The sequence below is a fragment of the Vidua macroura genome, chromosome 8, assembly GCF_024509145.1.
Source record: "Vidua macroura isolate BioBank_ID:100142 chromosome 8, ASM2450914v1, whole genome shotgun sequence".
Taxonomy (NCBI): domain Eukaryota; kingdom Metazoa; phylum Chordata; class Aves; order Passeriformes; family Viduidae; genus Vidua; species Vidua macroura.
Window position 1 is genome coordinate 3,562,293 of NC_071578.1, and position 21,853 is coordinate 3,584,145.

A 21,853-nucleotide genomic window follows, 5' to 3' on the forward strand; every position below is an offset into this window, starting at 1 on the left:
AAATTTTTATTGCTCTAAATTTATTACTATTTTTTTAATAGCTATTTTACTACTAATAAACTTTTTAAAAAAAAAAAAACGAGAAGCGATCGGTGTTTTTCACAGGAAACGCTAGGAACCGCGGCAGGTTTCGGAGCGGGCCGCGCTCCCCTCACGGCCGGATCAGCGAGCCCGGGCTCCTCCCGCTCCGCCCGCAGCGCTCGCTGGTTCCGGGGCGTGCCGGGCATGGCGCTGGCCGGGGACGAGCCCTTCAGCCCCTCGGTGCTGGGCACCAGGGAGCAGTGAGTGCCGGGGGGGCACGGGGCAGTGCCAGGGAGCAGTGAGAGCCAGGGCACGGGGCGGGTGCACCGCGGGTGCGGCGGCGGACACGGGCGGGACGGGAAGGTGGCCCTGCCCGCGGCGCGGGGAGTGGAAATGAAAGGTCTTTAAGGTCCCCCCCCTCTCAACGCGAAGCGGTCTCTGGTTTATGTGTTATTTATTTGCTTAGAGGATCTGTGATTCTCTAGGGTGGCGGTGCTGCACAGAGGACAGAGCGTTCTCAGCCTTTCATAGAATCATGGAATGGTTTGTGGTGGAAGGGACCTTAAATCCCATCCAGTGCCAACCCCTGCCATGGGCAGGGACACCTCCCACTGTCCCAGGCTGCTCCAAGCCCTGTCCGACCTGGCCTTGGGCACTGCCAGGGATCCAGGGGCAGCCACAGCTGCTCTGGGCACCCTGTGCCAGGACCTGCCCACCCTGCCAGGGAACAATTCCTTCCCAATATCCCATCTAAATCTACCCACTTTCAGCTTAAAGCCATTCCCTGTGTCCTGTCCCTCCATCCCTTGTCCCAAGTCCCTCTCCAGCTCTCCTGGAGACCCTTTAGGTCCTGGAAGGGGCTCTGAGGTCTCCCCGGAGCCTTTTCTCCAGGTGAATCCACCCACCGCTCTCCCAGCCTGGCTTCAGCCTTTGGAGCATCTCCAGGCATTCCCTGGACTCTCTCCCACATTTTCATGTTCTTCTTATGTTAAGGACCAGTGCCTCACTACCCTCACAGTCAATTTCTTCCAAATACCTAGCTTAAATCTATCTTTCAATTTTTCTTCCCATCCCTTTTTAATCTAAATGTTTCCCAGTGTTAATTATGATATCCTCTCCTTTCTTCTCCCCCCAACTCCAGCTGGGATGCTGCGTACGAAAGAGAACTGCAAACTTTTCAAGACATTGGAGATACCGGGGAAATCTGGTAAACAAAATAACTTCTGCAGAGTGTTTCTGCCATTTCTTTACCATAAAAGACATTGCAAAACCACAGACGGCAATTCAACGAGTTGCTGACAAAATGATGGGGAGTTTTACCATTGAAATCAGCAGTTCCTCTCTGGCCCAATTTCACAGTGAAGATTGCTCAGCTGCACTTGGACAAGTGTCATTACACAGAAATTGAGCTGGTAATTGAGCTGTATGTTACTGGCAAATGTGCTTTTTATCCCTGAGCTCAGGTTTAACTACACAAGTCGCCCTTGCTGCTTCCTTTTTTAATATATGGATGCTTTCACCTGCCAGAGTTGGTGTTTCAGTGAATTTTAAGGCTGCAGGATTAATTTTCATCTGAACAAAGCAAACATGAAATATGAGCTATGGCAGCTTTTACTTTAGCAACAGAAAAAAGGGCTTTGCAAAAGCTGGAGAGAGTGAGTGATGAAATAACTTTGCTGTACCTTTTGTACATTTTCTTTTCTGGTTTAGTTACCTGAGCCCTTGTGTTTTCCAGGTTTGGAGAAGAAAGCATGGTGCGCATAATCAGGTGGTTGGAAAAGCACAAGGTCCCCCTTGACAGCTCTGTGCTTGACATTGGGACTGGGAACGGTGTTTTACTGGTTGAATTGGTTGGTATTTTGCAAAATTTGTGTATTTTTTTATACAGAATCAGAGCAGTTCTCACAAGAGGCAGTGGTAGTCATGGAGAGCTGTAACCTGTGTGAAACACCAGAAGTGTCAATACTTCAGGCTTCAAATTTTGAAATATTTCTCTAAATCAATCAGCCTGAGCATCCCTTGTTTTAACTTTACCTTCCTGTTTCCCCACATCTTAAAACTGCATTTCTTCCCACTGTTGTTTAAACTCCCCCAGATAAGGATATTAAGTTGATTCATTCACAAAGTGCTCTCATGTACAAAACCAGACTCTTTCTCTGCACTCAGTTCTGATAATAACACTCATTGTTGATATAAAAAAGTAGGTAAACCCAAGGGCCTCTATGTAAATAACTTAAAAAGTTGTTAACACCTCTTTTAAAGAAGTGTCCATTTGTGTCAGGGTGGGAAATCTGATCAGGTGTGTTCTGAAGTGTTCTGATGTTTTTGCTGTGCACAAGATGTTCAGGAGTTCCAGTATTTTTTTTTTTTTTTTTTTTGCTGTTTTTGATTGGGTTTTTTTTTTGGTAATACTGCAGAGGAGTTGGTAAGAAAGGGGCTGTCAAATTGTCACAGCTTCTGTTGTTTTGCCTTCCCCTTTGGCTCCATTAGTTCCTGTAGGAATTGGAAGGACTGAAAGCCAAAGTCTGGTTTGAAGTGGATTTTTTTTTAACATGGACTTTGATTTTAGAAGACTTTAAAGCTTTTATGGAGACTGGCTGCTACACCACAGCACAGGAGAATTTATGTCACCAAAAGCAGAAATTGCTCATCTCACTAAGAGAAATTAGCCTGATAATGGTGATTGTTGAGAGCAGTGATAGCTCTATCATGGTTGAAGTACCCAGTAGAAAAATCTTATTTGTAAGACTTCCATTTTATACTGACTCCAGTTGCAAATGGGAACTGATTTTTCATACTGTAATGGGAAAATGACAGCCTGATAGCTTTTAAAAACTATTAACTCCTGTGAGAGCACCCTCCTCCCTTACATTAAGCACCTCACAGTATTGTGGTTTCTTTCATAGGAAATTGTCAGTCCAGTTCCCTCTTGAAAAGTGGCTTCAAAAATTACCTTGTTTATTTTTGCTGAATAATTCAGGATCTCACTTGCTTAGTTGATGTAAAAGGAATTTTTTGTGTGTTAGCTGCAAGGCTTGGAAATCAAGTTGGAATTCTTTTAGCAGCTACCATAGGACTGTTCTGCCACTGGAGTTGAACTCCATCATGGGATAGAAATGGCAATACTGGAAAAAACTCAGTCATAGAGGACATTAGTAGCAGCTCTCTGCAAGGGAGCTACTTGAAAGTACATAAATATCACATATGTGGCACCCCTTCCTTTTTTTTTATGTTTAGTAGGCTGTGGTCCTACCCCTGTGAACTTCAGGGATCTGGAAGCTTGGATTTGTGACATAATTCTTTTGCCTTCCAAAAATTCCAGCTCTTCTGAGGAAACCTTGCTGCCACAGAAAGCTCTGGCCTTCCTCTTATTTTTATAAGTGATGTGGGAGCCACCAATATTGAAGGTTGAATAATCTCTGAAGTGGAGAGTGTTCACCAAGTGGGGGTGTCAGCCCTAAACCCGGGGCAGAGCTGATAATGTTCCAAACTCCTCCTGCTCTTCAGTCTGCTGCTTCGAGCAGCAGCAGCAGAGTGCTGTAAAACCACCTCCAGGGCAGCAGGCCAGCTGCAGGGTGCAGCATGGTCACGTTTGGCACAAGTGAAGGATCCCTTCCTGTCACAGTCAGGCCCTACAGGTTCTGCAGCATTTAATGTTGTTTATCTCCAAACCTTCCTTCTCTGCCCCCGAGACTAGAGGAGTGAATGGGAACTCCCTGAAGTGACTCAAGCCTTTCCTTTGCAAACAGAGGAGCTGTTGTGGGAACTACTCCTCCACCCCCAAACCTTCAGCACAGGCATCTGAGGAAGCCTGCTTTGCTCCGGGGAGGAACGTGGGCAGGAGCCTGAGCAATAAATGTTCTCCATCCCATGCAAACAACAGTGTCTTTGTGTTCAGCTGCAGTTAGCCCTCAGTTCAGAACAGCTGGTTAGCACCGAGCTCAGGCCTGAGGGGCTGCTGCAAGGAGGAAGGACAGTTGTGGAAACTCCTCATCGTTTTCCTGGCAGTTGGGGTGTCAGCCTCTGGAGCAAGCAGACAGGCAGCTGGTTGCTTAACAGCACTCCACGTGTTTTTCCAAACCCCAGCCTCCTCCCTGTCTCTGCTGTGACAGCCTGCAGCTGGCCAGAGCATCAGAGCTCTTCCATCAGGCTTGGATCTTGCCAGACACGTGGGATACCCTGAGCTTATACCTTCTATCACAAGCTGGTCCCTTCAGCCTCTACCTCAGAGCAAGGACGTGTGTCCCTGCTCCCCTCCCACGTGCCCAGCTCCAGCTGATGCCAGGAGCCCACCTGCTTTGCCAAAGGGCTGCTGGGATCTCACTGAGTTCCCTAAACTGAGTTATCCTTATCTCCAACAAACTTAGATTAACAAACTCTCTGTGTGCTATTATATGTGGTGCATAACCTGCCTGAAAATTGCTGATACAGACACCTGGCAGCATGCAAATAGTTGTATTCAAATAGACATTAGCATGAATAATTAGAAAAATGTATGATTTTGGAGTGGATTTCTGTCCTAGTGCCGTGTATTACATCTTTTGGCTCTTAAACTTTGGGTTATAAACTAAATGATTGCTAAATCTCTAATGGTACATGTCAGAGTTTTTTTTTTTTCCCTTATTTTGAAGCATCTGTCACATGTCATCACTGAAAATTCCTGGATTATAAGTTACTTTTGGTGCAGATAAGAGAGCCTGTTCCCCTCCAGGGTGTTAGTTTTCCCAGTTGTGCTCAGTTTTCCATCTGACATAAACCAGCTTTCAGTCACCAGTCATCTTGGTGAGGTTTTTTGGGCTGAATAGAGTTATTTCAGCTCATCCAGCTATTGAGCTCTTGTAATGGTAACAGGTATAAAAATGAGTAAAAGGTGAGTTATGTTTTTTTTCCTGGTATTAAGAGGAGAGATGAGATGGATTATAGGTAGGGAATGTACTGGCTGGATAAAAACAATTGCTAGCACACTGATTAAGATTCTCTGCTTCTGTCTAGGCAAAGTCTGGCTACGTGAATCTCACAGGGATTGATTATTCACCTTCTGCAATACAGCTTTCAGAAAAAGTAAGAGAGAAAGAAGGGATGTCTAACATTAAATTAAAGGTAAGACTTGAGAGAAAGGTAATTGAGGAAATAGAAAGCAATTGAGCCCAAGATTAAATGAGCTAATTGATATGCAGATGTACTCAGTGTACTAAATGAATGGTGTCTTTTGAGATTCATTTGTGAGAGAGCTCTACTCTCAATAAATAAATCTGTTTATGGGAAGATTTTTGGTTTTTATTTGGTTTGTAACAGTCATTAAGGCTAACAAGAATTTCCCTGCTTGGAACAGGGTAGTGGTTTGCCAAGTGGCAAGTTCTGTATTTTAGCTGCTACATTCTAAATTTCAGACTTGAGGCAGAGGAAGAAATCCTTAAGGGATAGAATGCCTACCATTAGCTGAACAGCAGGAAGGTTGAGAGGCCTTGTTGGAGCAGGGGTAGGAGCAGATGACCTCCAAAGGCCCCTTCCAGCCTCAGCCACACTGGGATTCTGTGGCTGCCTGTCCTTCTGAGCTCTCTGCGGTGCTGTTCTACCCTCCTGTGTGATGTCTCTGCCGCTGTGTGTCAGCTGTAAAGTCTCTTTGTGGCAGGCTCTGTCTGTTCTCCTGCATTTGTGCAGTGCTTGGCACATGGCAGGGATCAAAGTACAAATAATGTTTTAAAGAATGAGCTTCAAGTGTGTTAGTTTGAGCTTTAGATTACAGCAAATAGATCATCACACAATGTGTAGAGAAGAAAGAAGCTGCCATGGCACTGTGAGTTACCCCTCCCTGAGCACACCCATTGTCAGGATTGAAGCTTTGTATCCTAAAGTCTTGCTTTGTATTAAAGATTCAGGAGCAGAAGATTGTTCTCACAGCTGCAGACTTCTGGTTTAGGTAGAAGACTTCCTGGCACCCTCAGCTGAGCTGTCAGGCTTTGACATTTGCATTGACAAGGGGACTTTTGATGCCATAAGCCTCGACCCCAGTGATGCAGCGGGGAAGCGGAAGCTGTACGTGGGATCCCTGGGCAGGGTGCTGAAACCAGAGGGCTTCTTCCTCATCACCTCTTGCAACTGGACCAAGGAGGAGCTGCTGAACGAGTTCAGAGAAGGTAGGCAGCTGAACAGAGCCCTCTGCCAACGTGGGGTTGCTGAAGGAAGGGATGAGGGAATTTTAATGTGTGTGTTAGCATATTGACTTTCCCAGATCAGGATTAGAGGAGGTGAAGCGATTAGGAAATGCTCCAGCCTGTCTTCCCTCTGTTTTCCTGGGGAATTACTACTCCTGTGTTTGCCAGTGCCAAGGGAGGACGGGTTTCCTGACACCTTGGAGGTTGGGAATTTCAATCTAATTACCCTGGGAAAGTGTGTGTGGCTGGCTGCTACTTTTTGGGTCCTTGATTACTAGACCCAGTTCACCCTTTGATTGCTCCGATTTTGGGGTAACATTGTTACCCATGTTTAGAGGAACTGGCAAGTCTGTGACCTTTTCTGTCACTTTTGATCCATCTAGGAGGTTTTTTTACATGCCAGTCAGCTCCTGAATCTCATCCCTGACGCTTGAAACTCAGTGTGGATCTGAAACAACCATCCCTTCTGGGGAACCAAAATTACTGGCAAGTTCTCATCTTTTCTGCCATTAATTTGTGCAAGTCAGCCAGCTAGGATTTTTATTATCCATGGAAGAGTTTCAGCTGTACAAAGCAGTGGTGCAGTGTAACAATACAGTCCTATAAACTCACAGATTAACTGACTTGCATGTTTTCCAGATGAATAAAGAATGGTTTGCAAAGGGTTATCCAAGAGGCGAATAAAACAACTTCCTTGTAATAAAAGCATTTCAATTTCTGTCTGGCAGGATTTGAAATTCTGGAGGAGCTGCCAACACCCAAGTTTTGCTTTGGAGGAAGAATTGGAAACAGTGTAACAGCATTGGTTTTCCAAAGGAAAAAAGGGAGGCCATCCATCTTGGACAAATTAGATTAGATGAGAAAAGTCTGAACTTTAAACCTGACAGAAAACCTCAGACACGTGTGTAAATAAATGCTTTTTGAGTGCACAGTCAAATACTATGTATGGAGCTCTAAGGGACTATAAAACATTGCCTTAGAAACATTTCAGCTTTGCATAATTTGCCCATAAATTGTGTCCTTGCTACAACCTCACTTGTTTCAGGGAAGCTGCAAGTTTGTAAGAGAGAGGAAAATCAGATGTGCTAAATACAGAGACCAATATAACTGAATGGTATTTGTGTTTGAAACATAAAGATTATCTGATATTTAATTTCTGTGCTGGTAAGCAGTGACCTATAGAAGTAAAGGGATCCTACAAAGCAAAAGTCTCATTTCTCTGTTGTGCAGTGGAATAGGGAACAAGCTTTTGCAGTGTAAGTGCTGGATCTTTAATGAACACGAGGGTAGCTGTTAGGGAGGGAAATGAATACAAAATCCACAGCACTTTCAAAAAAGGACCAGTTGGTACTTTAAATTCAGATTTTCCAAGGTTCTCAGACTTAGCATAATTGTGTCTCCTCTGAAGTAGCTCAGCTCTTTTCCCACAGAGGGAGTGTTTTTAAGTCTCCCTTTCCTGAGTGTGTTCATGCCTGGTCAGTTCTTTTCCCTGATCTCATGAATACATAAAGGTGTGATGTTGCAGCCTCTGGTGTGTGACATATGTCTCCTTCATTATTAACCTGCTATATGGGAATGTCTTTAGAGCCACAATGACAAGAAGTTTTCCAGTGAATTTCTCAGGATGGATTTTAATTGCATAAGTCCAAAAGAATTCAAAGCATAACTTCCATTCCTTGCTCCTTCTTTTTTTTCATATGTATTTTTTAAACTTCTGTGTGCATTCCTTTTGCTCAATTTCATTGCCTTCATTTCTTCTGTTTTGTAATCTCAGAATATTGCTGTTGCCTGAAAGGCAGGAAAATGAGGTTTCTTCATGCCTCGACAAACACATTTGCAGGTGACAATAAACTTGTTCTTTCAAACATCAGGGAGGCCCTCTTAGGCAATCAGGTTTTGTTTCACAGGCAAGGTCATGTTTGCTTATCAGGGAATCGCTTCTCCTACTTTCCATGCTTCTCCTCGTTCCCAGGGCTCAGGAGATCTTTAAGGGTCAATAAATACTTCCAGTCCTTTCCCAGGATAGGAATCAAGGCATTATTTTGCACAGTGGTGAGTCCTCCCTCTGTGATCCATCTGTTGATGTTTCCAAGGTAGGAATCTTATTGCTGCACTTTTTTGCAGAATGAAATATATTCAGTTGGGAGAATGATTTATCAGCAGTGCTGAAAAAATTCAGCCCCAAAATGATTCTTTGCATATTTGGTCAGGCTTGGGTTCTAACCTGAGTGCCAAAACCAAGGGCTTGTTACCATTTGGGTAACTGTTGTACTCCTGTGCTCTGCCCCTGCCCAGCAGCCAGCTGGAATGCTAGGAAATGTAACTGGGAATCCAAACAGAGGATTTTTTTTAGCATAGTAGTACAAAGGATTCAAAGTACACTACTGATAACAGCCTCAGTAAAAAGCCTGTGACATTTTTGGCATCAGGTAGAGTTACTACAAGGAAATTTTAATTTTCAAGGACTCTGGCAGGATGTGTTTTGGGCATCTGTTTTATTCCCATCTGTAATTTTTGCTAATGAAGGCATGATGTGTATTTAATCATGGGATGAAAATAAAATCAGGACTGTCATGGATTTTCTTTTAATCAATTAGTTGGAATTTAACCATAGATTCCCACTCCACAAGATATGGAAGGGTCAGGGCAAGGATTGTTTTCTCCTCTTCACAGAATTCATTATTATTAGTTTTTGTTCTCTGGGTAGTATTTTTATATAACTTGCAAAGCTAAAAAAATAAGCTTCTTAAAATTGTCTGAAAATAAGGATTTCTGCATCTGATCTGTAGTTTGCATATTCCTTCAGTCCCAAGCACTTCCAGGTGTCACTGGAGAGCAGAAAAATGCTTGTAAAACATGTTTTAGGAGCTTTATTTTAATGCAACAGTAACCAAAGGCTTACTATTTAAAATCTGCTCTGTTGGAAACCTGGCATTTTCTGGATAATGGAGTCTAGGAAGCTGCTCCAATACTGACTTAGGCAGTGGGGTATTTTTGGCTACGAGGATTTGGAAATGACTTGTCCAAGGTTGTCCTTGATTTAGGGCAGTTCATGTTGGTATGATCTCTAAATGTTGATTCATTTCAATGAAAAAACTTAGAAAAATAGGCAGAGGAATAAGCAGTGATTTAGGAGGAGCAAGTCCTTGCTGGAAGTTTGGGGATTGCTCCATGATGGTTCCTGAAGGCTGGAATCTTCATGACTATCCACTTGTGTGACTCTTGGTTCCAGCTGCAACCCCAGACTAAATGCAGGAGAATAAATGCAGCACTTGAAACACGTTTCACTCCTATTGTTTTGCTATCTGAAAACTCTGTCTGTGATTTCACTGTCAAATATGAGGTTTGTGGGTAGTAAAATGAGCATCTTCCATGGATCCCAGAGGTGGTTGAGCCCACAGGCTGTTCCTGCAGGACTGAATTTGGGCTGGATGATGCTGCAGAGCTGGCAAACCTTCCTGGAATGGTTTTGCATAGAACGTGGGCAGAACAGAAAGGGTTTGTGTTCCCTGGTTCATTGACAGCATGCTGAAGGATGAAATTCTCTCAGGACTGACCTTTTATTCCTGCAAGATTGAGGATGGGTTTTAGTGCCTGAGCCCAAACAAAGCACCTCCACCAACATCTGTGCTTGGTACAGCTCAAACCTGGCTTCTGATGCCTCCTGTTGCCAAGAAAACTGTGTTTAGGGATTCTCTTTTGAGACATCTACTGGGAGAGGCCATTGAATTCATTGCAGGGTTTGTGCTACTGAAAGAGCTTGGAGCATTTTACACGGGAATTTTATAGGGCTTATCACAGAACTGAACTGTCAGGATGAAATATCTGAGAGAGGTGAACAAGCAGCATTAATGAAATAATTATTGATTTGAGATGTCTGTTCTAGGAGAGTTTCTACACATGGGACTCTGCTAGAGTGTGAGGTAAATGGGTTCTCAAGACAGAGAGCCTTTGCCCTTTCAGCATCACAGTACTTTCTTGAAATAAGTACTCCTGTAATCATTTTTATAGAGATTAAAAAGTGAGAAATACCAGACATGAAAATCATGGCACAACTGAATGGACACAGAAAATTCAGAGGGAAGGATAATGTTTCCTCACTTCTTGACTTCCCATTTGGTGACCAGCTTGTTATCTGCAAGAGAGGCATGTTCATTTGATGGCCCTTAAGGAGCAGGAATAGTTAAAGAATCCCAGAATGATTTGGGTTAGAATGGACTTTAAAAACCATCTCATTCCAATCCCCTACCATGGGCAGGGACACCTTCCACTAAACCAAGTTACTCCAAACCCTAGCCTGGCCTGCAGTGCTATGCATAGGCTGTTTTTCTAAAGGTAGATTTTTTTTTTTTTTTTTTTTTTTTTTGGAAGACTTAGGAGATACGAAATGAATATTCTGTTCTTGAAACTCAGTATAATTTTGTGATGTAACATGAAGAATTTCTGGGAGCTACAACTGTTTTTTAAGAGCTGTTGGATTACATCAGAAACACCAACAGAATTATGGCAGCTGCTTTTCCAGACAGGGCCAGCAGTGATGCAGCATGTGATTACAGGCTCTCTGTATCATCAGGAGAATATTCCTGCAAATCATTATTGAGAGCATCACTGCAAAGCATTACTGAGGCTGAAATAGCTGTTTGCATTATGGGCTCACCTTCTTGAGTTCAAACCCACTGTTGCAACACCATTTCTGAAATCTGGGAAGAGCCAGCTGCCTTGATTGTATCATAGGATTTGAGGTGTTTAACACCTATAACAAAGGAGATTCAGGGTCGTGGGGTTTTGTTTGTTTGTTTGTTTGTTTGTTTACTTTGTACTTTTCCAACCAATATTAAAAAGGAGCTTTTAGATATTTGGGTTTTTAAACCTGCAGTTGCTGTTTACAGCAGAGCTCATTTTACCCTGGGTGAGGAAGTGCATGTCCCACCACACAGATCTCAGGTGTGATTCTCTGGAGAGCAAACAATGTTCTCTCATACAATTTGTATCAGAATTATTTCAGTTCTGCGCTGGCTGTGAAATCTGTGAGCCCAAAGAGTCAAATGAATGGGCAAATGAGGGGATGAACTGAAATCCCTCACTTAGAACTACTGGGTGTGCAGGGTGAGGCCAGGTGTGCAGGGCACAGCAAACAGACACCTGCAAGGCTACACAGCTGAGCTGACACAGCCTCTTTGGAGTTATCTTTATGTAAGGATGAGTTCTTGAATAGCTTTTCTGGTGCATTAGGCACAGCATGCTTCTCTTCATCGCTGACAGTGGTTTCCATGTATTTCTACATTCCAGGAATGCACTGGCAGCACTGTAGCCATTGTGAGGAAAAGCTGCCTGTGCATATACTGTGCTGTGCCTGTTCTTCTGTGAGCCAGGGTGCCTGGTATAAGACTGCCAAATTGTGTGCTATTTCATACCAGACCAAATCTTTAAGCGTGGTATTTAGCAACATACAGCAAAATTTTCAGTGTTTTGGCACGAGGATTGCTTCTTAGCATGCCGAGAGGTGGAGAACATGGCTTGCTGCAACAATAACTACTTTATTTTATAGGCCCTCCAAGCATTTTAACGTATGGAATCATCTCCTGTAAAATATGTCGAGAGCACAAAGGAAATAATTGGGCCAGGGCTTTCCAAAGCCGTATGGAGATCTGCCTTTGAATTCCTGTTGCTTGCTGCCTTTTCTGGGACGAGAGGAGGGGGAGGCTGCCCTGCACAGCGTTACCTGCTCGGGCTGAGTGGGTGATGCAAGGCTCTATCCCATGCTTTGGCTGCAAGTAGGTTGAGCATGACCTAACCCTTGTGGCAGCAGCTAAATTGAGGAGCAATTAATGGCTACCAAGGGCTTTCAGTGAAAGGGGATGAGGTGTTATAGCCTCCAGACAAAGGAGGAAAAGGAACACTGGAGTGTTTTGTTTAACACAAATAAGGGAAAAGCCAACCTGTGGCTTAATTTCCATTTGTTAGGTAACAGTATAGCTTGAAATGAGCCCATTTCTGTGTTACTGGAAATTAAGCTGAGTGCTGTCAGGCAAACCAGCTGCTGCCAGGTAACACATAAATTCTGGGTAATCACAAGTGCCAGTGATTCTGGTTCTCCAGTGAGCCCGTGCTGGAGAACCAGAGCTAATAGAGCCCAGTGAGGGAACAGACACAAACCTCAGCACAGTCACTGCAGCAGCCAGGAATGCATGGACAGTGTTATGTGTCAAGCAGAGGTGAGGAGAGCGTGCTTATATCAAGAAATTTTAGCTGTTGATATGGCTGAGAACTGAAATTCAAGCAGAAGGATCTTTCACCCCAGTTTTCAGTAGTAATTAGCCTTGCTGGCTCCTGCCCTACCCCAGGGCTCCTCAACTCCATGGGTGCTGCACTGCTGCTTATCCAAGGTAGGGTGATGCTTTGTGGCATGTCTGCAGCTGCCTCGGGCTTTGTGGATGATGGACAAATAACTCTGGTCTTATCTTAAACCAATTCAGACCCAAATGTGGCTGAAAAAGTGATGAGCACATTCAGGCTCCCATATGTATTTCATGGTCTGTTTATTTTATCCATCAGTGTTTCCATTGCTCCCAGTCTGGGGCACCCAGATCAGGTGTCACACCCTCTGCCAAGGCAGGGAGGGAGGCAGCAAACACAAAGCTGCTACATGTGTGCAGCAAATGGCCTGTGACATAAAACAGGGATTTTAAAGTTTGGTGGAAATCCCATTGTATGCCAAATGTAGTCAGAACTACACTCCTCATCTCAGCCCTCTGCACAGCAATTCTTCACCTGTTTAGGGCATCTGTGATTCAGGTACAGGATTTCTGACACAGAGCACATTGATCATATTACAGAGATATGCTCGTTCCCTGGGTGTGAAATATTTCTTAAAAATACTTCTGCTTGCTCTTATAAGGATTTTGTGAATTTGAGGATTTCCCCTGAAACTGGAGGGTGGCTCTGAAGCTGGTCTCCATTTTGTGTTCCTGGAGACCTTTGGTGCAGCCAACATGTCCCTGTAAGTACGTGGTCCCCAGCACAGCTGGGTGACTGGGACATCATCCTGTGCCTGGGGCACTGACTCTGGCCCTGGACAAGCCCCTTACCTGTGTTCCTTGCCTGGCAGGAGAAGCAGAAGGATAGACCAATAAATAAGTGGGATGGCTCAGGTGCTTGGAAGGACAGCGCAGAGTTCTTGTGGAAGGGACAAACTTCTGAAGTTATTGGTAACCTTGGTGCATGTGACATGAATAACAACAAACTGGAGCAGGCAGCGAAGTCTTGGAAAGGCTACATGGAAAGAAGGCTGTAACTGCAGCCAGATCCTGTGTACTGGAAGTGAAGGAAATGCTGTCTATCCACAGGGCTTAGCACTGCTACACTGACATGTCTTAATGGCTCGGACCCCAGAATCGCTTCAGAAGGACTGTGGGGATCATTAGATTTTTTCCTATCCACGGTTTCCATCCCCATCAGGAAGGCTCCCAGTCAGTGGGTAGCAAAGGCACTGACATCTGAGACAAAACCACAAATTAAATCAGCTCACAAATGAACTGAATTAATTTTCTGTCCATGAAGACTAAACTCTCTTGGCCAGTTCTTTGATGTTTGAAAGTTATTTCTTTTCTTTTTTCCCCCTTCTGACAAAGGGAAAAAGCACTGTCCAGAACAAGGGCCTATGGGCAGCCAGTTACTTGAACAACATTACTGAAAATACTGTCTGTGGAAAACAGGTTTGTGCTTCAGCAACAGGCTTTCACACGTGCTGGGAATTCTCCACAGCCAGCTCATCTGTTGGGAAGCACAGAGGATGAGAGGCAGAAAATGCTGGGTTTGGAGCGAGATGCAGAAGCAGACAGAAAACAACTTTCTGCTTGAGTCTTGGAGCCCAAGGCTGCCACGGGAATGGATTCAATTACGCTCTGAGCTTTATTGCTGAAATATTCCACTGGGAAACCATAAAAAAACATTTTCAGACATGATTCCCGAAGTTCTGGAAAAGGAGTTAGCAAGTGTTTTATTGCTACCAGTCTCAACACGTGATAAGAAAAGCAAATACTGAGTCAGATGGAAGAACATGATGCAAAAGCCCCTTCACATCATCAAACCCTTCTGCCTGTTCATCACCCACTCAGACTGGCCACTCCTGCTTAATTTTATGTGTATTGAGCACTGAGCCACTTTTGTTGAGTTCAGCCCTCACTGTATTGGTGGGAGCTGCTCCCTTGTTAAGTATCTGCCCACTACTTCTGCTTGCTTCCCTCTTCTTCACTGCATTAAATACTAACTGACAAGTCTTCCTCGACAGTGCTTTGTTGTCCTGGGCAGTGCAGCAGCAGGGCAGGACACCCGGGGCACTGCTGAGTTCACAGCTACAGCTTCTCTTGCCATTCATGCCCTTACTTGTCCCTTACTTGTCCCTACATGCCATCCCCAGCACCGTGCCCGGCCATCCAGCCGGGTGGATGAAATTCAGCCCCAGATTCATTCCTGATGGCATCTGTGTTGTCTGCTCGCATATGTTTAAGATTAATGTTTGGGCTCTGTTTTGCAATGAGTCCTAAATCTTCCTTTTAGCTGTCATGTAGTTTCCTTGTTCGCTCGTTACGCTCGCTCTCGGAAGGAGCCTGCATGCTGTGCGTGGCCCAGCCTGGGTGGATGGAAAATGTCACTGAGAGCTCAGTGCTGCTAAAGGCCACGTGAAGCCAAGCAGATGTACCTCTCACTACTGCAGAGGACTCACGGCTCCTTCCTAAACAGGCTTCAAGGGACCTGAAGAGGCACTTGGGACAAGGGGCTGGACTGACAGGACAAGGGGGGACAGCTTCAAACTGACAGAAAGCAGGGCTGGATGGGATATTGGGAAAGAATTGTTCCCTGTCAGGGTGGGGAGAGCCTGACACAGGGTGCTCAGAGAAGCTGTGGCTGCCCCTGGATCTCTGAAAGTGTCCAAGGCCAGGTTGGATGGGGCTTGGAGCAGCCTGGGACAGTGGAAGGTGTCCCTGCCCATGGCAGTGATGTGGAACTACATGACCTTTAAAGGTCCTTTCCAACCCCAGCCAGTCAATAATTCCATGAAAAACTGAGAAAAATTAAGGAGCAGGATTTTTATTCACTGGTGGGTGCAGGGGCGCATGGTGTCCATCTGTGATGTGCCAAAACTTCAGCGCTACTTCTTGCGGGGACCCTTCAATGAGCTGCTGGTGAGTCCAGTTCTCCTGCTCCTCCCCGGGCCGGCCGTGCCACCAGGAGTCACTCTCGGCCTCCGAACGGGCGGCGGAGCCCCACGCGAGCCGCACCCGCAGCATCCCGGGCTGCGGGGCCGTGTGCGGGCGCTGATGCCGCGGCAGCGCTGCCAGCTCCAGCCCGCTGCTCCCCGTCGGGCAGCGCCTCACCGCTGCCCGAATCCCCCTTTTTTATTATTTTTGGACTTTTCCCCCCTCGCACACGCTCTTTCTGGCCATGTTTAACCCCGGGGATGCCCGTTCGGGGCGGCAGCCGAGGGTGTCCCCCGCCTCCCCTCGCAGCGAGCGCTCCGGTGCGCGGGTCCCCGGGGCGGGCGCTCCGCAGGTGCGGGCCGGGCTCTGCCGGCGCTGGCTCCGCTCAGGAAGTGACAAGCACATTTCCTCCTCCTCCTCCTCCTCCTCCTTCTCCTCCTCCTCCTCCTCCTCCTCCTCCTCGCTCCCTCCCTCCGCCCGCCCCGCCCGCAGCACGGCGGCGGCGGCGGCAGCGGAGCGCGGTCGGAGCGGCGCCCACAGCCGGCCCGGCCGGGCCGCTCCGCCGCCACCGCGCGAAGCGCTCGGTAAGCGATGCTCGGAGCGCAGCGGGGCCGTGCAGCCCCGGGGGGTGCCGGTGGTGGGGGGGGGGGGGAGCGGACAAAGGGCGGCGGTGCGCCCTGCCCGGGGACGGGGTGGCTCGGAAGGGATGGGGTAGGAGGGTGGTACCCCCCGCCGCCACCGCATCCCCGCGGAGCGGGCTGGGCATGTCCGCCTTTGTGCCGCTGGGTCTCACCCCGCCCCGGGGTTAACCGGGGGCACCGCGGAGGAGCCGCCCGGGCGGCCGGAGGGAGCGTGGAGCGGTGGGATGTGTGTCCGGAGCGGAGGGGGGGTGCGGGATGCTGAGCCCGACGTGCGGGGATGGGCGGCTCTCCGGAGTTTGGCGAGCGGGCAGCGAGCGGTCCTCACCCGCTCCGAGTCCTCTGCCTTTGCCACTGGAATTATTTCCTGCGAAAGGATCAACACGTGCTTTCCTTTCTCCGGGCCGAGCGTGCAGCTCCAGGGGGCTGAAACTCGGGTGCCACCGGGCTCGGTGCAGCCCTCCCCGGGTTCGGGGTCTCACGGGGGCTGCAGCCCAGGGGAACCGTGGCTGAGCATCCCCGCAGAGATGCTCACCCAGGGCCAGCGCACACTTCCCACCGTGCCGTGCCTCGGATTTCACTCCTGGCACGTGTGAGGTAGCTCAGGGCAGCAGGACAGGGGGACAGGCCGGTCCCCGGGGGGGGGCTCCAGCCCCCGACGCTGCTGCGATGGAACACGGCAGCGCCTTGCAGTGTGAAGTGCCCTGGCAGGGGGGTTGTCCTAGAAAGCCTGTAAGTCTCGTTTCTCCATTCGGTGACGTCAGGTTGATCAGGTTCTAAGGTACGTGAAGGTTTCACGTTCAGCTGTACGCAGAGATTTCACGGGTAAGGGGCTTTTCCTCAATAATTTTAATTTGCCTGACACAGAGGGAGTTTGCTACAGCGCGGTGCCTGTCACTGAGTTGTGCCGCTGCCTCTCGGTGCCGTGCGGTCTCCACAGACGCTGGTGTACCTTGGCAGCTCATCCCCTCCTTAGGAAATCCTCTGGAGTGAAAAGTGAGCGTAATTTGTTATGAAATAGGCTGATAGACAAAACTTCAGTTGGCGATTGAAACCAGATGTGCATATTTTCCTTTTGAATCCTCAAGCAATACTAAAAGTCTGTTTTGACAGATTAAAAACTACTTGCAAATTGCAGAGGTAGCAGTGTTTTGCGATAATCCAGTAAAAACACGGAGGGCTGCGAGCATCTCTGCCCAGTGTTGGGTATTTCCAAGCACAGGAGATGCTGCTGCCATCACAAAGCACAGATTCCCTTGGCCTGCCCCTGTCGTGGGCAGAAATATTTACCAGGGCTTGGCTGAGGGCTGGAAAAAGAAATAAAGAAACCCCAAAACAGTGTAGATAATGTTTCTAGAGAAAATATTTGGGGTGGGTCATGAAACAGATTAATTAGAGTGATAGGAAAAAACCTGAATTTCAGAGCGGTTTGCTCTGTCTGTAACTCTCTCGTGGCTCGGTGCAGGTTTGAAGTGAGCTTCTGATTTATTTCTTCATTTTTGAGAGTCCTGTGGAGCCTGAAGGATGCTTGTGGCAGTGGGTGTGTCACATCCAGCTCCGGCACAGCCCTGCTCAGGGGGGCAGGATTAGGGCTGGAGGCACTTTACTGGGAGAAGCACTCAGCCTCCTTGCTTCCAAAAGAGGAGGAAAAAGCCCAGCCAAAACAACCTGCCGTGGAATTGCTTCCTTCTCTCCACTTCAGAGGAGGGAAGGACACCCTGCCAAGCACAGCCACGTGGAGCACGGCCACGCGTGCTGCGTTTGCTGCGGAATCCCTGGCTCCAGACTTTCTCACTTTCAGCTTCAACCCAGAGGAGGGAGGGAAACTTCTGCGACTTCCAGCTCTGCACAGGGCCGAGGTGTCCAGGAACCACAGTGGTTATAGAAAGCAGATGGCCTTTTGCTGTAAATGCAAAAGTTTGCATAGAAAATCTGTGCAAATCAGTTCAGTGGATAATTGATTTGTGCGAGTGGGATCCAGTTTTTTGTATATGGAGATCAAGCAGACTGTGGGACAGAGCCAGCACCAATGTAGGTTAATTTTCAGCTATGGATACCTGCATAAATAAATACATGTGAATAAATATGTACACATGCAAATAGGCAAACATATACCAATAAAAATCCCCAAATCTGCATTGGTTAATTATATGCAATATTTTTTTTTCTAGTAGCAGCAAAGGCTTGCTTCACTTTCAGCAAAAGTATAGGCAGAACAAGATACACAACTTTTTGCCAAAACACCTGTATTTGTGTGCAGAACTGACACCATGGGCTGTGTCCCTGATGGGTGGGGAAGGGAATGAGTTTTATCCCACCTGTCTATTTATTACTGCTGGTTGATTTCTGATTTCTCAAATGGCAGCTGTGTGGTTTGAGACTCTTCTTCCTTTTTTCTTTCTTTCTTATAATGTTGCACAGAATTTTTCTTTTATTTGTCAGGATGGAGGTGGTTTGCACTTGCCTTGTAAAATCTCAGATGGAAAAGAGGACACCCCAAGCTGAAAGGGTGATTTTGGTTTTGTTCCCTTCCCCCTCCCATGTCACGTGGTTTGTCAAATGATGTTGATGGGAAATAGTCCTAATGAACATTAATCTGTGGCAGGGCAGACTTTGGACCAACGGGCTGGGACAGGGCGAGGTGCCAGAGATGCTCGTAGCTGTTTGGAGAGCTGGGTCAAGTCTCCTTCCCACATCCCAGGGGAGGCACAGGGCAGGCAGAGCCTTTGTGCCAGATCTGCACTCACCAAAACTCTCTCCTAGAGGGAAAATACCTTCAGAAAGACAATTTTACTCCCGTGGCCATGGGGGACCAGGGCGGCAGAGGATCTGGGATGCTGCTCCTCTGCAGCTCCTCATGCAAGCTCTCTTCTTGGCTGAGGTTTTTCTGCTCCTTTCTCTCCCAAAACGGGAGGAGGAGGAAGAGGAAGCAAGCCTGCTGACTCGGGGAAACAGAACTAACAAAAAAAAAAGCAGAGGGCTGTGACTGCCGTGGGTCTCACGTGCGGTGGGAGCCACAGCTCCCATTGCAGGGGTCCCTGTGGGGCTGGGCAAAAATATCACCAAAACAACAGTCTGCTCCTCAGAGAGCTAAATATAAACTCATGGGGTGAAGAGGAGGGAATTTTCCACCGTGCTATTCCTCTGTGCCTGCCAGCCTGTGGGCTGCTCCCCCCGGGGAAGCTCCTGTCCCTGGTCCCCAGCATGTCATGGGATGGGTGCCACCACTTTCTGTAGGGATGAGACTTCTGTAAATTCCTTGGAAGCGGTCAGGACACAGGCAGACCCGAGCCCTGGAGCTCTGGTTCTGCCCACGAGTCTCCCCACGAGCAGTGGCCGTGTTGTAGTTGTGAAAAAGGACTTGTCCAAGGTCACGCTCCACGCCCGCAGTTGCAGCCTGGCTGCCCATGACCCAGCTATTTCTGTAGAGCAGCAATGCAGAACGTGGCTCTCTGCTACAGGGAGCTGGAGGGAGCAGATCCATGGGCTGGTTTGTTTTTCCAAACTTTTCTGAGTTGGCTGCCTTTAGGGAGAGAAAAATTCCCAAGCAAGAGCCTGTTTCTGAAGCCTTGCTGAGATGGTGCATCTCAGTACAGGCTCTGGATTTGTGGGTCTTTAGTCATCAACAGGTGAGGTGGGGATTGAAAATTAAATGTGGTGGTGCAGTTAATTTCCAGCCAGAATTTCTCCTGGTTTCAGGTGGTTTATCCATGAGTTTTGTGGCCTGTGGCTTTGGGTATGTGTGATACTGCATATGGCTCTGACATATGCTGTGTAAGATAAATAAGGTTTGGTGTATTAGAAGTTTCTTTGAAATGCAGGGAGGAGTAAACTACACTAGACTGACCTGCAGGAGCAGCACCAGACCCTGTGTAAAGCGTGCCTGCTCCCAGCACTGCTTGCTGTGGGTCCCTGCATGGATGGGTGGGAAGTACCAGGCCAGTTTGGCTCAGTAATCACTTCATTTGAGTAATATTTTAAGAACTGGTTGAGTGAGTGCAAAAAATCTGTTCTGGTGCATTGAGTTTCTGTACCTCCCCCCTAAAAGTGTACCCAAGGGAGACTTGGTCATGGTTTTTGCTTTTAGAGGATTAAATATAGCAGCATCATTGGTGTCACTCCTCTGTAGTCCATTTGAAGCATCCCTTGGGCTACATCATTCCCTGTGTTTGTGGCTCCTGGCCATAGCTTTTGCTTTCAGCAGCCAGGGCTCGGGGCTGGCTGTGCGGTAGGTATGGGACCGTGGTGAAAGAGGAGTTTGACTTCGCGGCCGTTTTGTGCTGACAAAGCCTTACATCTCCTAGGGTTTGTAAAAAATGGGATCTGGCAAGCTCTGATCCAGCAGCTGGAAAACCTGCTCTCCCTCTCTCTGCTCAAAACCAGCCCTTGAAAGGAAGGACCAGGAGTCCTTTGGGTGGCTGAGGAGAAGCAGGGTCTGGGGAGGTGGTGGTGCAGAAGGATGTGGCTGCCCAGGTGCATCAGTGACTGGCTTTGGTCTCAGCGACTGGTCTGGACTGGGGGGTCAAGAGACTCACCCCTCAGCCTGCTCCTAAAGCCAAGGGGATGAGTTAAAGTGTGTTACTTATTTGCCTTTAAGATTTTTTTTTTGTCTTTTACCCTGTGATGACTCTTGCAGTGACCCCAGACAAGCCTTCGTGCTTGTCTGCCCCAGTTGTGCAAATGCCACCATCACTGTTCTGCACCAATGGGAAATGTTAATTATAAGGAAAAGGAATTAATGCAGACAACTGGTCTTCTCTGGTTAGGACAGCCTGGCAGCACAGTTAGGCCAGGTGGAGCTGGCCGTTTCTCATTTCAAGTGATGTGGGAAAGTCACAATAGCTGTGATTTTTGTGTTTCTGTGACTGCCTTAACCTTACTGAGAACAGCCTTCTGGTGTGCTGGGCAATACTTGTCAATGCTATGAAATTACTTCAAGTGTGTATATTACTATCCCAGTTACCAAGTGCTTTGGGTTTTTTTTTGTTCCAGCTGGTACAAATGAATATTGTATAATATTTTCGAAAGGACAAGTTTTAATATTATGAACTGGGTGCCAAAAGCTACAATTGTGTGCCAAAGCTGAAGAGCCTTTATAATTATAAAGATACAGAAAGCATTAGAAATATCCATTTTTGGGTTTGTAGACTCTCTGTTAATTCAGAAAAACAGTAAAGCCTAGAAAAGTTGTGGCTGCCCCTGGATCTCTGGAAGTGTCCAAGGCCAGGTTGGACAGGGCTTGGAGCACCCTGTTACGGTGGAATTTGTCCCTGGCCTTGGCAGGGGGTTAGAATGAGATGCTCTTTAAGGTCCCTTCCAGTCCAGGCCATTCTGTGATTATTGGACTGTCAGTTGTGCTATAAATGAAATGCAGTGCAATGGATGGTACTTCTCAGAGTGAAAGCATCGTTCATGAAGATGTACACTGCCAAAATGTAAATGTTTCATTTAGAAAATCTCACCCACATTTTCGGTTGTGCATGGTTTGTGTTGTTGGTAGAAATTACTTTTCCCATGGAGGTTTCAGATGTACGCATTCGAAAATTTAAAGAAAAAGTTCCAGCTCTGCAGTGTGAAGGGTTGTGCTGTCCATGCCCTCCCTGTGCTTGTCTTGTGACCCCCATGATACACCAGAAAGGTGGCAGCTTCAAGAGGAGCTGGACAAGAGCCAGGCCAGCCTGTGGAGGAGCTGCTCTGTCAGCCCACCCTCCTGACCCCTGCACGTCCCAGCCTGGGACACGGGGGCTGCTGGGCACGGGGTGCAGCAGCTCACTTGGGGTGTAGGGCAGGAGAGCCCTGCTCCTGGGCCTGCTCTGTGGATCACCATTTTTAGCAATTT

The 21,853-nt window shown here is 47.2% G+C and overlaps 2 protein-coding genes across 4 annotated transcripts in view; both read left to right on the forward strand.

Moving 5' to 3' along the window:
• The first annotated feature begins 205 nt into the window (after positions 1–205).
• On the forward strand, positions 206–8,765 carry EEF1AKMT2 (EEF1A lysine methyltransferase 2). 3 transcript variants are annotated; one of them, XR_008438212.1, is made up of 7 exons: positions 206–281; positions 1,163–1,228; positions 1,757–1,871; positions 5,014–5,121; positions 5,942–6,158; positions 6,560–6,662; positions 6,905–6,993. XR_008438212.1 is itself a non-coding variant. In XM_053984316.1 (6 exons), exons 1-6 carry the CDS (start codon positions 226–228, stop codon positions 7,030–7,032), a joined length of 690 nt encoding a protein of 229 aa, XP_053840291.1. In that variant the 5' UTR covers positions 206–225; the 3' UTR covers positions 7,033–8,765. The 3 variants fall into 3 exon arrangements, 2 of the variants coding, with proteins under 2 accessions (XP_053840291.1, XP_053840293.1); XM_053984316.1 differs by lacking the exon at positions 6,560–6,662 and having other exon boundaries at positions 6,905–8,765; XM_053984318.1 differs by lacking the exons at positions 206–281; positions 1,163–1,228; positions 6,560–6,662 and adding an exon at positions 1,246–1,433 and having other exon boundaries at positions 6,905–8,765.
• Positions 8,766–15,885: 7,120 nt separating this feature from the next.
• Positions 15,886–21,853, forward strand: part of FAM53B (family with sequence similarity 53 member B) — a 45,924-nt gene continuing 39,956 nt past the window's right edge. Inside the window, exon 1 of the mRNA XM_053984223.1 lies at positions 15,886–15,960. The gene's annotated coding sequence lies outside the window, so the exon portion shown is untranslated. The remainder of the gene's footprint in view (positions 15,961–21,853) is intronic.

What these genes read in the sequence shown, in the direction of transcription:
- EEF1AKMT2 (XM_053984316.1), top strand. Translation starts at nt 226, where the DNA reads ATGGCGCTGGCCGGGGACGAGCCCTTCAGCCCCTCGGTGCTGGGCACC. An exon ending in GTGCTGGGCACCAGGGAGCA is followed by an intron (nt 282 to 1,162) that starts GTGAGTGCCGGG and finishes CCCCAACTCCAG; the next exon opens with CTGGGATGCTGCGTACGAAA. An exon ending in GTGTTTTACTGGTTGAATTG is followed by an intron (nt 1,872 to 5,013) that starts GTTGGTATTTTG and finishes GCTTCTGTCTAG; the next exon opens with GCAAAGTCTGGCTACGTGAA.